Here is a 15,640-nt window from a genome sequence, read left to right on the forward strand (position 1 = left end):
TTTTATCTACCTTTGGTCTTTGATGATGGTGATGTACAGATGGGGTTTTGGTGTGAATGTCCTTTCTGTTTGTTATTTTTCCTTCTAACAGTCAGGACCCTCAGCTGCGGGTCTGCTGGAGTTTGCTCGACCCTATTTGCCTAGGTAGCAGCAGCGGAGGCTGCAGAAGAGTGAATATTGCTGAACAGCAAATGTTGCTGTCTGATCATTCCTCTGGAAGCTTCCTCTCAGAGGTGTACCTGGCCGTGTGAGGTGTGAGGTGTCAGTCTGCCCCTAGTGGGGAATGTCTCCCAGTTAAGCTACTCGGGAGTCAGGGACCCAATTGAGCAGACAATCTGTCCGTTCTCAGATCTCAAACTCCGTGCTGGGAAAACCACTACTGTCTTCAAAGCTGTCAGACAGTGACATTTAAATCTGCAGAGGTTTCTGCTGTCTTTTGTTTGGCTATGCCCTGTCCCCAGAGGTGGAGTCTATAGAGGCAGGCAGGCCTCCTTGAGCTTCGGTGGGCTCTACCCAGTTAGAGCTTCCTGGCCAATTTGTTTATGTACTTAAGCCTCAGCAATGGCGGGCGCCCCTCCCTCAGCCTCACTGCCACCTTGCAGTTAGATCTCAGACTGCTGTGCTAGCAATGAGGGAGGCTCCGTGGGTGTGGGACTTTCCAAGCCAGGCACGGGATATAATCTCCTGGTGTGCCATTTGCTAAGACCTTTGGAAAAGTGCAGTATTAGGGTGGGAGTGACACGATTTTCCTGGTGTTGTGTGTCACGGTTTCCCTTGGCTAGGATAGGGAATTCCCTTCCCAGGTGAGGTGACGCCTCGCCTTGCTTCGGCTCTTGCTTGTTGGGCTGCACCCACTGTCCAACACACCCCAGTGAGATGAGCCCAGTACCTCAGTTGGAAATGCAGAAATCACCCGTCTTCTTTGTCGCTCACGCTGGGAGCTGGAGGCTGGAGCTGTTCCTATTCGGCCATCTTGGCACGGATCCTGGCTGATATTCTTCTATAAAGGACATTCCTCTCTTTAGTCTCTCCATTCCTGGATTTTTATTCAATGTTTTATTATCGTTTATAGTCACTAAGAATCTCTTGCTTCCTGACACTAAAAGACGATCCATTCTTGCTTTATATTTTCCCTGTCCCATGCCTAGAGTCAGCCATTTTTCTGACACCTGGCTCCCTTTAATGGTGAATCGTATTTTGAATGCAAACCCTGGGTACTGGGTATGCTCATGCTTACTGGGGTATCACTGCCTCTTCAGTGGACCTAGTGATGAAAGAGATGAAAAAATCATGAGTTTATATCAATGTTTATAGGTTTGTGATTACAGTACCAATATTATTACTGACCGTAAACCTACCTAGGCAAGTTCAAGATTTCCTTACAATTCTTTTTTTAACATATAGAAATTATGAAAATTTTCCAACATACAGAAAAGATGAAAGAATTATACAGTGAATACCCATATACCTACCACTAAGGTTCTACAATTAATATTTGTTTTATCCCTCTGTCCAATCCATTTTATTTTATTTTATTTTATTTTATTTTTTAATTTTTTTAGAGATAGGGTCTCACCGTGTCTCCCAGGGCAGAGTGCAGTGACACAATGATAGCTTGCTCTAGCCTGAAACTTCTGGGTTCAAGTGATCTTCCTGCCTCAGTCTCCCAAGTACCTAGAACTAGAGGTTCATGCCACCCTACCCAGCTAATTTATTTTTTGTCTCTCAGCTTGCTTATTTATTTATTTTGTAGAGACAGGGTCTTGCTGTGTTGCCCAGGCTTATCTTGAACTGCTGGCCTCAAGCAGTCCTCCCACCTCAACCTCCCAAAACACTGGGATTACAGGCATGAGCCACCATGTTCAGCCTAATCTATTTTATTTCTTTATGACACAGTTTAAAATAAGTTCTTTGCAGTTCTTTGTGTGTGTATATGTATATGTATACATATATGTACATCCCTGTAGATATAGGGTAGAGAGTATTCAAAAATTACTTGATTATATTACTTTGTTCTCACAATGCTATAAAGGACTACCTGAGATTGGGTAATTTAAGAAGAAAAGAGGTTTAATTGACTCACAGTTCTGCAGGCTATGCAGGAAGCATGGCTTGGAGGCCTCGGGAAACTTACAATCATGGCAAAAGGTTGAAGGGGAAGCAAGCATTTCCTTCACATGGCGACAGGAGAGCGAGTGAACTAATGGGGAAATGCTACACACTTTTAAACAACCAGCTCTCATGAGAACCTCACTATCACGAGAATAGCAAGGGGGAAATCCGCCCCCATGATCCAATCACCTCCCACCAGGTCTCTTCCCCAACACTGGGGATTACAGTTCAACATGAGATTAGGGTGGGACACAGAGCCAAACCGTATCAATGAACTTTTTCTTATGGTCTTCTTATTAAATCGTAAACGGACTTACTTGTTTCTGTTTGCTTTTTTTCTCTTTGAATTAATTACATTTTTTGGATAGGTAGTGTTTCTGTGTGCTCCTTCCCAGTTTCTAATTAGTAGCTCTTGCCACAGTTCCCACCCCAAGAACCAGCCACTATTCTGACTTTTTTTTCCACTGTAGGTTAATTTTGCCTGTTCTGGAACTTAGTATAAATAGAACTGTACAGTGGAGGTTTCTTTCTTTCAACATAATGTTTTTGAGATTCATCATGTGTCAATTATTTTTTTTTCCACTGTATCACTTTTTCCAGTGTTGACTCTTTTCAAATTTCTGTATAGTTTTGGTTGCTTGCCAGTCACTTCAGGTAGATGTTTTTTAAATTTTTTATTGTTTTCTGTGGGAAGATTTCTCCAGCATGAGCTACTCTGCCATTACCAAAAGAGGAATTTTAATTGATTAAAATTGCTTTTTAATCAAATAAATTTTTATTTTTTCTACTTTATGGAACATCTTGAGGTTTTCTTTATGACTTAATATGGTCTATTTTCATGAGTGTTGCATTGGCTTTTGAAGTTACATTTCTTTTTATAAGAGTGTAACGTTAGTCAAAGGTGTTTGAAAGATCTGTGTTAATGACTACGTTTGCTTTTCTGTAACCTTCCTTATTTTTTTGACCAGTTGAACCGTCTTATACTGAAACAGATAGGTTAAGATTTTTTATTGTTAAGGCTTAATTGTCTTCATCCTTGTATCTTCTGTACATTGTGCTTTAGGAAGATGCTTTGTAACATTTGGTACATTCGGTACTTGTGATATATTCATTGTTAGTTGCAGCCTTTTGCATGATAAAGTGTCCTTCTGTTGTTGTCTCAGGTAATGTTTTTGAACCTGAATTTTACATTGCCTGGTAACAAAATCACATCATCTATTTTCTTATTTGTATTTGTTTCATATATCTTTGTCCATCTCTTTATTTTTAGCCTTTCTGACTCACCTTTGAAGACTTGTTTCTTGTATTCATCCTAGAGTTGGGTTTTATAATATGAGCCAATCTGGAAATCCTTTTAATGGGAAAATTAAGACATTTTATATTTGCTGATATAACTGATATATCTGATTTCAGCTACTATAGTATTCTTTTATATTATGTTAACTGTGTATATTATAATTACAGTCTTTTACTATGTGGTCTGTTTCCTTTGTTTTTCTTAAATTTTGGAAGCATTTTATAAGTCATAGTAGTTACTATAGTTTTATATAAAAAACTTTACATACTGATAACTATATAATGCCCTTAGTTCTTGTAAATTTTTTATATATATTGCCCTTAGTTCCATGAGCCAACTAAACCTCTTCTTAAGTTACCCAGCCTTAGGTATTTCTTTGTAGCAATGCAAGAATGGCCTAACACAGGCTTTTGCTATTTTGATTTTTTGTTTTAAGTAATATCTTTTTTTTTCCAGTTACTATCTGTGTCAAGATCAATGAGCTTATTGTATTTCCCCCTACTCCACTTTTTTTCAAGTTGTGTTTTTTCTACTTTGGTGGAATGGATAATATTTACATAGTAATCTTATAGTCGTATCTTCACCTTTGTTTTAGTCTTTGATATGCACTTAAGTAGGTATAATTTTCACTTCTTGTTCTTCCGTTGTACTTTCCAAAATCATCTCTTTTGGAAGAAGCTCATCAGCTAGAAGATTCTTCCACATGAGTACAGTTTTCTTCACTTTCTTGTATGTTTAAAGTGGTTTTTTTTTAGTGTTTCTACTTTTAGGGTCAGTTTGCCAGTTATAAATTCCTTAGCCAACACATTCTTTCCTTGAGTTTTGTGAAGACTTTGCTCCATTGTTGTCTTGTTATTGAGAAATCTAATCTTTCATTTTCTTTCCTTTGTAAATGAGTTTGACTTTTTGCCTGGAGACTGAAAGTACTTTTCTTTATCTTAAAGTCTGATTATTTTACTGGAATGTGTGTAAGGCTGACCATTTGGCACATTTTGGGACTCTTGATATGTGGATTGTTCTTTTTTGTTTTCAGAACGTCTTTCTGAATTACACAGAAATATTCTTTCTATCTCATTATTTTGTTTTTCCTATTTAAGAATTCTGATTACATATAAGTTGGATCTTCTTTGCCTGTCCTCTATGTCTATCACTTTCTGATCTTTTTTAATACCGTATTTCATTTTTGTTCTTTTGGTTCTTTTCATTCCTATTTACTATGTCCCTTTGTGTACTTTTGCTTCTATATATTTATCCTTGGACACCTTACATTTTAATGTTCATTTCAAAAATGATTTTATTTTTCCGGTTTCTCTGCTTGTTCTTTCCTCTCATTCTCTCCTCTCTTTGCATATCTGCCTGTTGTTTTTTCTTTCCTAGTCTCAAATTTTGGATTTTAGGTTCCTGGTTTCTTTCATATTTGCAATAATTTGTATAAATGCACTTAATTCATTTTGGAGTATTGTGTTAACGGTTTTTGTTACTTTTTATATTTGTTGGAGGTGGAGTTGGTAGAGTATTTTAATCAAATGAAGAGTTTTGATTATCTACTTTTATTTATAGTAACTTTATGGGTAATTGGAGTCCATTTTTGTCCCTAAGGAAATATGTAGGATTTTTCTGAGCCAAGTGATTAGGAGTCAGGAGTCAGGACCCCTTATCCTTAAGGGATATGTTCCATCATCCTTCCTGGATTCCTGAAACCACAGATAATACTAAGCCCTATGTACATTATGTTTTTTTCCTACACATACATACCTATGATAGTTTAATTTGTAGATTAGGCACAGTACGAGATGAACAACAATAACTAATAATAAAATAGAACAATTATAACAATATACTATAATAAAAGCTATGCAAATGTGTTCTCTCAGAATATCTCATTTACCCTTTTTGTGATGATGTAAGATGATAAATTGCTTTTGTGATGAGTTTAAATGAGATGAATGTCATAGACATTGTGGTATAGCATTAGGCTACTATGGACCTTGAGCACAAGCACTGTGATACCTTGAGAGTTAGTCTGATAATCTAGACGGCAGCTAAGTGACTAATGAGCAGGTGATGTATACAACATGGATACACTGGACAAAGGCATGATTTACATCCCATAGGGCAGTGTGAGATTTCATTACAGTACTCAGAATGGTATGCAATTTAAAATTTATGAATTGTTAGGCCAGGCACAGTGGCTCATGACTGTAATCTCATCCCTTTGGGAGGCTGAGGTTGGTGGATCACTTGAGCCCAGGCGTTCGAGACCAACTTGGGCAACATCGTAAAACCCTGTCTCTACCAAGTAACATTAACATTAACTGGGCATGGTGGCGTGTGCCTGTAGTCCCAGCTACTCAGGAGGCTGAGGTGGCAGGATTGCTTGAATCCGGGAGGTGGAGGTTGCAGTGAGCTGAGATTACGCCACTGCACTCCAACCTGGGCAACAGAGTGAGACCCTGTCTCAAAAATAAATAAATAAAAATAATAAAACTTATGAATTATTTATCTCTGGAATTTTTCATTTAGTATTTTCAGACTGCAGTTTACTCTGGATAACTGAAACCATGTAAAGCAAAACCATGGCTAAGGGGAGAATACTGTATTTGGTTTCTTAGTTCAAGAATGTTTTTTATTATTGGAACTGTGAAGAGTAGTTTCCTTAATAAATGATGTCTTTTGGGATGCTGGTTGGTTAATTTTCTGTTCTTTGATACTAATGTATTTCTTGGGATTTTAAACTTCATCTACTTTCTTCCTTTTTCTTCGTAGCCAAGGCTCCAAAGGACACGTCTCTCATTCTTGTGTTGTTCACAAGACTTAACTTTTGAACTAAAGTACTTTTGGAGCCCTTTCTTTCACCTCTCCAGGAACCAGTACTGTGGTATCCACTAGGTCTTAGACCCATTCACTCTTCTAGGGGAAATCCTAAGTTGATATTGCTTGTGGTTTGCAATGCCCACCTCACTCTTATATGCAAGGCCTCTACAAGCTGGTTTTGACGGTTTCAGATGTTAGTTTCCCCATTTACTGTAAATTAAAATTTGTAGAAGTCTCTGTTTTTTAGTTATGCTGTTGTTGTTGACTGTAGGTCATTTTATTTGCTTTCCTTGTTGATCTGAAGGCTTTTGTAGAATGTGTGAAATAAATCTGATTTAGATGGTTACTCCTGTTTTACAGGAACTGGTAAGTCATTCTCTGATCACTTTAACTAATGGCTTACTGCCTCTTCTATGTGAGCCCCAACCTAAATACTGAGGCCAAAAATACAAATACTCAGAAAGTAATCCTTGTATGTGTGTAACATTTTGAAGAATGCCATAGGATACATTTAAAATATTAATTCATTTAGTAGCTCTGTGAGATAGTGAATCTTTTCCCCATTTTACAAATAAAGATGCTGAGGCTAAAAGGTTAATAGCAACCCACTTATATAATTAGTTAATAATGAGTAAAATCCAATGCTAAGTATCCATGTCTACTGCCTGCTCCATCAAAATGACCATATCCTTATTTCATTTAACAGTCCCTAAACATTCACTGAGTTCTTTAGAATGTACTGAGCTGAATACCAGGCACTGGTGATAGAGCACTGAACAAAATAGATGCCCCAACCCCCCCCCCCCGACACAAAAAAGTACACACAGAGCTTATATTTCAGCAACATCTTCCAGTCTGTGCCCTTCCTACCACCCGCACCGCCCCACACCCCACAACCCCTTCTCAACCCAGTTCATCTCTTGACTTACTTCTGAAATGCTTTATTTGGCTTTGTAAAAACAATACTAATCAGTGTCATTTATAGCACTTAATTATGTGTGTCATTCAACATAATTGTGATTTTTAATCGTGCCAAAATAATTTTGTGAGTTTTGTATGATTGTCATACTACTCTCTCATCCTCCAGTTTTTTTGTTCATTGCTCAGGTACTATAACTCAAAAAAGAAAAGTATAGATTGGAAGTGAAAATTGTGTACTCTTAGTTCTATAATAAAACTTGTATTTAAAGACATTACTGATTTTATTTTTAAGATATTTATGAAGCTATAAATTTTATACCATAGTTTTAGGATGCGTTAAAATGTCATGCTAAATGTTTCTGAGTATCTTAATCTTTACTTATTTGCATCAGAGGTAAAGGATTTTAGAACCTGCTTTCAAATAATAGACTCCCATTTAGAATTATTTTAGTGCTTCATTAAGAAAATGTAAAATGCTTTCATCATTGGGCTATTTCTCATTATAACTTGTTAATTTTGGCAAAGAAATGCTGTTTTAAATTCCCACTTGGAACAGTATAAGATAGGATAATCTGTATTTACTCAGTCAGTTTTAATACAGATTTTTGAGCAACAATGTGGCAGATTGGCACCCTCTTTTGGTCATTTTATTTACCTACAGGCAGGAATATAAGTAATACAAATTAAGTTTGTCTTTTATATGTTTATCTCTGTCTTTTAAGTTAGCATTTACAAATCTCAACCAAAATAATGCTCTAGACTGGGTTTGTATGAATAAGGTACACTATTATCTAGCTGTGCTTTGTTTTGGTAATTTTGTGCTTATTTTCTGTTTCCTCAGGCTGGCTCTCTAATTCTAGCATTCAGAATTAGCATTAATATTGCAGATTTTTGAACAAGTATTTATATTAAACTATTAACTACAGTAGCACATTATTAGACAGATAGTGTTTAGCAATTTCATTGTCAATTTGGATTAATTAGAAAAACATCACATTTTAGTACCCTAAATAGCAGTTTTGTTATTTGAATTGAAAGTAATTCAAGCTTCAGAAAATTAAGGCTGAATTACTTCAGTTTTTCTCCTCTCATTTTTTAAAAGACAGACTTAATTCTCTAAGATTATATGGTTAATTGAATTTATATTATAGTTTGACAATATTTGTGTATAATAAGTTTGCTCACCAGTCCTGGAAATGCCTATGCAAATAATTTATAATTTCAGGGGAGAAAGCTATACTCTGCCAGGTAGTTGAATAGTTTGGAAGGGGGAAATTTTTCTTGGTAAATATTCAGCAAGTTTGCTTTTGGTAGTTCTAGTATTTCAGAATTTCGTTTGCCTGCCAAAGCCTCAAATTTAATCCAATTTAATAATACCTACTGGATCTCAACTTTAGCATAATCTATGACCTATTCCATAATACTTGTTACTCACTATATTTGAGCTTCCTTGTGCTTTTTCACTAAAATAAGTATTTTAAGAATTTATATTATGCGTTGCTCATATAGGCATTTTTAGAAATATTACTTTCAAATGCCAACCAATTATGTTTGTATTGTATTTCTTGTACAAGTTCGAAGAAATTGAGATTTGTGTTTGATTTCTAGTGGGCCTTTCAGTATATTATTTCACGAAAATAGATAATAAACTGTTCGATTGAACTGTTGAATTGAACTTAAGTAATAAGCAAGATAATCTTCTCTGACATGACAAACTAATATAAAATGTTGAACTTCACTCTTTAAAATTTATGATTCAATGAAACTTTATTTTTCACTGAGTGAATTCCCTAGTTTTAATACCAGATATGGCCATAAAGTAATTAGATAGAATTCTGAGAATATATGGCTTTAAATATACTGCATTATTTTAGTCATACCTAATGTATAATTCTATAAATACTATGTAAATATCTCATAAATTTATGAACTTTACATCAGTAAATTATTTTAGCCCATTTGAAATATACCACCTATATACTTACGAGTTTAATCCAGTAAAGGGGCAAAAAAGTGGGATGATATATTTGTTTTCATATTTGGATGCATTATAATGAATATATTGGCAGTTTTTAACAGACCTACTGAAAGCAGTGTGTTGCTGTCATCTCCTTCTGATAACGTCCCATATCAAATTTCCATCCAGTCTTTCTCCAGAAGCCTTCTTAGAATCCAACAGTATCCAAATGGCAAATTTCTGACTAAATTAAATAGGAATGAAAAATACAAAGAATAGTCTTGGAATTATTGCCCTGTAAATGGAATGCTAATCTCTAAATGCAGTTTATTAGGAAAATAGGATATTGGAGAAATAGTCAAAGATTGGATTGTTTCTATCTATTTTTAAAGTTTTCATGGTAATAAAATATTCTAACTTCAGATTTGGAAGTGTCTTATATCCCCATAATTTCCTTTGAATCATAATATTTTTCTCTCTAAATTTTATTCTGTCTACAGAGCTACTCTGTTTCTCATCTTAGTTTGTTACTTTATTGTTTTAGCATACACTTAGTTCTTTGGAATCTTGAAGAAATTAAATATGATATTAACTGTAGATATTTATACAGCAGAGGGTACTTTTTTGGATATTTATCAGATTCTATATGGATTAGATACTCCTGGACAGCAAATTACATGATTGGGAAGTTTGTTAACTGTTTCAGGCCACTGTATTTAGTAAATTAGAAATGTAATTTATGAAATTGTGAGCTAAGGTATTATACTTCTGGGGACATGGACAAATATTGTACATCTTGTTTACAGATACAAGTGATCACAAAAGTCATCGTAAAGTAACCAGTATACAGTCATCAAGGAATATAAAGTTTATATGAAAAATCAGGGAGTGGCTCCAAATATTTCTTTTAACTTGCTAACTGTTGACTAAACATCTTAAAGTTTGAGTCAAATAGTTTACATTAACTGGAAGTCATTATTATTCATGGATACACATTTGCTTTTAATATTTCGACATTTGTGAAACACTGTTAAAACAATTGCTTATTAGAAAAGATCTTTTTTTCCATAAGGTTTTTTGTTTTGACAGTGATGTGAAATTTGAAAGTAAAGAACGAACAGCGTGTAAAGGAAAGATTGCCATATCAGGTATGCTATAAATGAATCTTTTATATTGCTGAATAAATTCTCCATTCTCCATTCTCTGTCTCCATTCTCTTCATTTTGTTTTTCATGCCTCTATCAGAATATTTGTTCTAAAACACTATTTTCAGCATTATGTGCTACATTTATATAGAACTTTAGAGTTTAAGAAAACTGTTTTATACATTGCATACTCTACAGTTTTCTCCTTAGTGCACCCTTGTAAAATAGAGTAATTGTTATTTTCTGCAGATTCAGAGGGTAAGTGACTGAGCTGGGCCAAACCCAAGTCTTTTGACTCTGTTCCTTTCCTGCTCAGAAGCTATAATAATGTTTTTAATGTTTTGTCTAGGTCAGAAGTTCCATAAGGTTTTGGTACCATGTTTATTTTGGTCATCACTTTATACCTAGAAGCTAGCACAGTGCTTGGCTCATAGTAATTGCTCAGTGACTCTTGGATGAATGGCTGCTCTTCATTGCCTGTAGTGTAAAGACCACACATTTTTCTTCAGTCTTCCAGTTTGACCCAATTTTTTTTTCTAGTCATATCTTCTGTTACTCCTAAACATAAGCTGTCTGCTTTAGCAGACATTTCTCTCCTTGTCCTGGCAACATAACCCATGCTTCTGACACCCAATTAGCTTGTGAAATAACTACATTCTCTTGAAGATCTGTTTGTTCATCTATATATAATATAATCTCTGTTGCCATTCCAGCTAGAAATGATGTTTCCTTTCTCTGAATTCCTCATGCAGTTAGGAGACCTTTCACCACTAGATGGCACTTATGCTGTGCAGTCTCAGTTTCTCCAAAGGGTTCAGGAAGCTAAAGACAATGGCTTGTAGATGCCACAGACTGAAATGAATACATGGCTGACTCGTGTGTACAGTAGTCAGATAATGCACTTTTGCAACTATTTTCTTGTCAATACATTTTCGAAACAACAGTATATACCTCCGTGGGTCCTTAAGTAATCACTAGATTATTGGCCAAAAGTCTTGTACTAGAGAGCCTGCTACATTTGAGGCACCGTCACCTAAGGGACTGTTTCTAGTAATATTTTTCTGGATAAACAAAATTATCACACAGGATGGTAGACCTACATTTTACAAAGTACATAAATGGCCAAAATCTGAAGAATTGCATTCAGCTAAGCACAATATTCTTCAGAAAATAACTGGAATATGTAAAAATTTGTTGCTTGTTTTATAGTTATTTATAGTTGTTTTTATCTTTATAATACAAAACAAAACATGTTTTATCTTTGTATCCTTTTGCTGTCAAACATGTACTTTTATGTAGTATTGTTTATTATGTGTAATAAATTTTTTGTGAATAAATTACTGTACATCTTTGAGATTTTATAAAAACTAAACATATCCTTCGTTTCTTGCTTCTAATATAGTGCCACTCAGTATATAAATGAGATATGTTAAGTTGCTGTTAAACATTCAAATGCCATGATAGTCAACATCTGTTGTCATTTCATAAGTTTATTGATTGTACCAATTCATAATAGAAATAACTGTACATTTAGAAGGAGTCTATTAAGTAAAAGTATTTAAAATAAAATAAAAAACTATTTCCTGCCCACAATTACTCAAATGTAAAAATTGAACATATTTCTGCATGTGTTTCTTCTTTCCAAAAGATAATTTTAAATTAAATTAAGGAACGGAAACTCTGAGAAAATCAGATACTTACGTAATGTCTTTTCATCTTTGCCTAGACTTAATTATATCTTGTATGTGTTTGTAAAAACAAAATAAAAAATGAATTCACCTTTATAAATCCATTTTCTTTTGCTACTGGGATGAAAATGTGACCTTTGCTTCGGTAAAGATGAATATTTGCAACGAAGTTTCATAATGTTTTGATACATTGATAGCCAGAAAATACCTGAGTTTTTTGTTTCCAGCTACACCACTCCCTGGCCAGGTCTTTATGAAACTAAATCACTAATTTACTCTTATTATTTCTGCTGAACACCAAATATTTACCATATGTAAATGTAGTACTTACCGTAATTATATTGTGGTAATTAGCTTAGTGACCGACTAATTTAATGAATAAACCAAATCAGTTCACCAAGTACCTTAGTTTTCACTTTTGAAAATGATAGACAGATTTCTGGGACTTGATAGCATCAAGTCAGCTGTCTTATTATGACTCTCTTAGTTTACCATTAAAATATCAATGAAGACATAAAACAAGACAAAGGTTAGAGTACTGTAAACTGAAACTGAGCCATTTGCAAGAACCTGAAGGAAGTTCTATTATTGGAAGCTGAATTCAGAAATAGAATTGATGGGTTACAAATCCATTGCTGTCTGAAGAGCGCAAGACTACCTGGGAAATCGGTATCCAACTTCTCTTGTGGAGCTGATATCTACCCTCCTCTCTTAGGCATGGGATAGAAGGAGACTGACCCACAGGTTGTGAGTGTACAGCAAAGGAAGTCAGGATCCGTGTCCCTCCCATGATAGTGTAAATAGTTAATGCTCTGTTAATCCTAACAGAGCAAGAACAGCTGTGAATAAGTACAGTTGTGAAATGAAATGAGTCAGCAGCTGTGGTCAAGCAAGAAGAAGTGGACTTTTTGGCAGGATATCAGCCAAGTCATAATTACAAAACAATAAAGCATTCTCATAAAAATCAAAAACAAAATTACAGTGTCTGTTATATCAATATAATTTAACAATTTTAGAAATGCTAGCTAAAATAATAAGGATAAAAGATGAAACTATTGAAAATAAATAGATAAATTGAATACTGTTTTAAGATAATAGATTGTAGGCCCAGCACGGTGGTTCACGCCTGTAATCCCAGTACTTTGGGAGGCCAAGGCAGGCAGATCACTTGAGGTCAGGAGTTTGAGACCAACCTGGCCTACACGGTGAACCCCTTGTCTCTACTGGAAATCCAAAAATTAGCCGAGTGTGGTGGTGCATGCCTGTAATCCCAGCTACTCCAGAGGCTGAGGCAGGAGAATCACTTGAACCCGGGGACAGGGGTTAGGGGGAGGGTGGAGGTTGCAGGGAGTAGAGACCACACCATTGCACTCGAGCCCGGGTGATACAACAAGACTCTGTCTCAAAAAAAAAAAAAAAAAAGATAATAGATTGTAAACTTACAAAACTTAAGAGAATTTACTTCAACTCTATTTGAATGAATAAAGATTCAGTAAAAGTGGCTGGATTCAAGATAAATATACAAAAAGTGGTACTTTATCTTAAAATCAATAACAACTAATTAGAAAATATAATACCAAAAAAGATATCCTTTACAATAAAACTTCCAAAAAACAAAAATATTAATTATTCAAGAATAACCTTAATAAAATGTAAAGGCAAATTGTTATGCTATTCTATATAAAGACAGAATATTATAAAGTTATCAGTTCCTAAATTAATTTAGATAATGGAATCCTAATAAAACACTTGGGGAAGGGGGATTTTGACAAGATTTGTTCTAAAATTTATATGAAGAAATTAGCAAGTAAGAATAAGGTGTTTTCAGAAAAGAAATATATCTAACAGATTAGTAAGTATATTATAAAGGTACAATAGTTACAATAGTATAATGTTGCCAGGCATGGTGGCTCATGCCTGTAATCCCAGCACTTGGGGAGGCCAAGGAGGGCAGATTGCTTGAGCCCAGAAGTTGAAGAACAGCCTGGCAAACATGGTGAAACTCTGTCTCAACAAAAAAAAAAAAAAAAAAAAAAGGTGTAAAAAGTAGGCAGCTGGGCGCAGTGGCCCACGCCTGTAATCCCAGCACTTCAGAAGGCCTAGGCGGGCTGATCACAAGGTCAGGAGATCAAGACCATCCTGGCTGACATGGTAAAACCCCATCTCTAGTAAAAATAGAAAAAAATTAGCCAGGGGTGGTGGCACATGCCTGTAGTCCCAGCTATTTGGGAGGCTGAGACTGGAGAATCGCCTGAACCTGGGAGGCAGAGGTTGCAGCGAGCTGAGATCGCGCCACTGCACTCCAGCCTGGGCAACAGATGGCACACACCTGTAGTCTCAGCTACATGGGAGGCTTAGGTGGGAGATTTGCTTGAGCCCTAGAGTTCAAGGCTGCAGTGAGCCATGGTGGCACCACTGCACTCCAGCCTGAGCAACAGAGCAAGACACTGTCAAAAAAAAAAAAAAAAGGAAAAATAATATGGTGTTAGTATTTAGCTAGACAGTAATTAATAAATGATTCAGATTCATAAAAGTATAGTCAAGGAACAGGTATTTACTCAGAATGGCATATATGATAAAGATGTCATCATTAATCAGTAAGGAAGAAACATATATATGGAGTTAGAACAGTTATTTTTATAAGAATATATTTTTACATCACACAGTAATTTCACAGATTAAATAACTTTTAAAAGTACAAACTATAAACAACATCTAGAAAATGGGCTGTAAAACATAACACTTTATGCTAGCTTTAATAGTCAGAATTATTATGGAATGCAGAGGTTCAGGTCACTGTAAAGAATAAAACCAAAATTATTACTTGTCATTTCTTTTTCCCTTCTTTGTAGATATTCGAATACCACTAATGTGGAAAGACACTGATCACTTCAGCAATAAAGAACGTATGTATGATTTTAATTTGTAATTGAAATGTTTTCTTTAGTATGTAGTATATCTGATTATTGAGAAAAAAGACTGCTTCCTTGCTGAAATAAATTGATGTCATTTGAAAGAATAAGCAGCATCTTGAACCGTTTTCTGATTTTTAATATAAATATGTTGCAGTTACTTGATACTAATTAATATAGTGCATATGTAGTGTACTTTTAGTTGTTGATGGGAACCAGTGCAAGGACAGTGAGTACTGGGTTCAGAGTGGGAACGGGGGAAGGGAAATGTTTAGCGAATAAAGGTAAAGCAGAAAATGTTTAGTGAATAAAGGTAAAGCCAACATTTCTTGTATTTGACCAGAGTCTGGAAGATTTTTCTGCCTTATTTCATTACTTCAGGTTATTTAACAGGATGAAATAAGGAAAAATTTTTAGCTTGATCTGATTTTTTTTTCCTTCAGTATTTTATGGTTTTATATAGTCTTTACAAATCCATGTATTGCTTAGGTCATGGAAATTAACCTCAAATGATTTCTAGCTGTTAGAGGCAAAGCAGGAAAGATATGATAATACTTTATCTTCGTTGTCTATTGTGATAGCTTTGTTCCTTGTACTTTAAAAACTGAATCATATTAAGCATAATTAGTTTTATATGAAGAATTTAAAATCAGGTTAGTGTTTGTTATTCAATTAGGAAATATAATTTACTTTACAAAGGAATACATGTGGGAATTAAGTAAAGCTTTCTGATTACTAAAGAGAATAAGTTTTTCTGAAGAGCAACATTTTCTCAAAATGAGGATTTAGCCCTT

The 15,640-nt window shown here is 35.0% G+C and overlaps 1 protein-coding gene across 2 annotated transcripts in view; it reads left to right on the forward strand.

Annotated features, from left to right (window-relative positions):
• The window catches only part of RTKN2 (rhotekin 2), a 148,718-nt gene that overhangs the window by 19,244 nt on the left and 113,834 nt on the right, over positions 1-15,640 (forward strand). For both annotated transcript variants that reach the window (XM_007963328.3, XM_073019113.1), the window contains exons 3-4: positions 10,191-10,249; positions 14,787-14,840. In XM_007963328.3, the coding sequence (XP_007961519.2) occupies positions 10,191-10,249; positions 14,787-14,840 (113 nt within the window). The remainder of the gene's footprint in view (positions 1-10,190; positions 10,250-14,786; positions 14,841-15,640) is intronic.

This window comes from Chlorocebus sabaeus, chromosome 9 (assembly GCF_047675955.1).
Source record: "Chlorocebus sabaeus isolate Y175 chromosome 9, mChlSab1.0.hap1, whole genome shotgun sequence".
Lineage (NCBI taxonomy): Eukaryota > Metazoa > Chordata > Mammalia > Primates > Cercopithecidae > Chlorocebus > Chlorocebus sabaeus.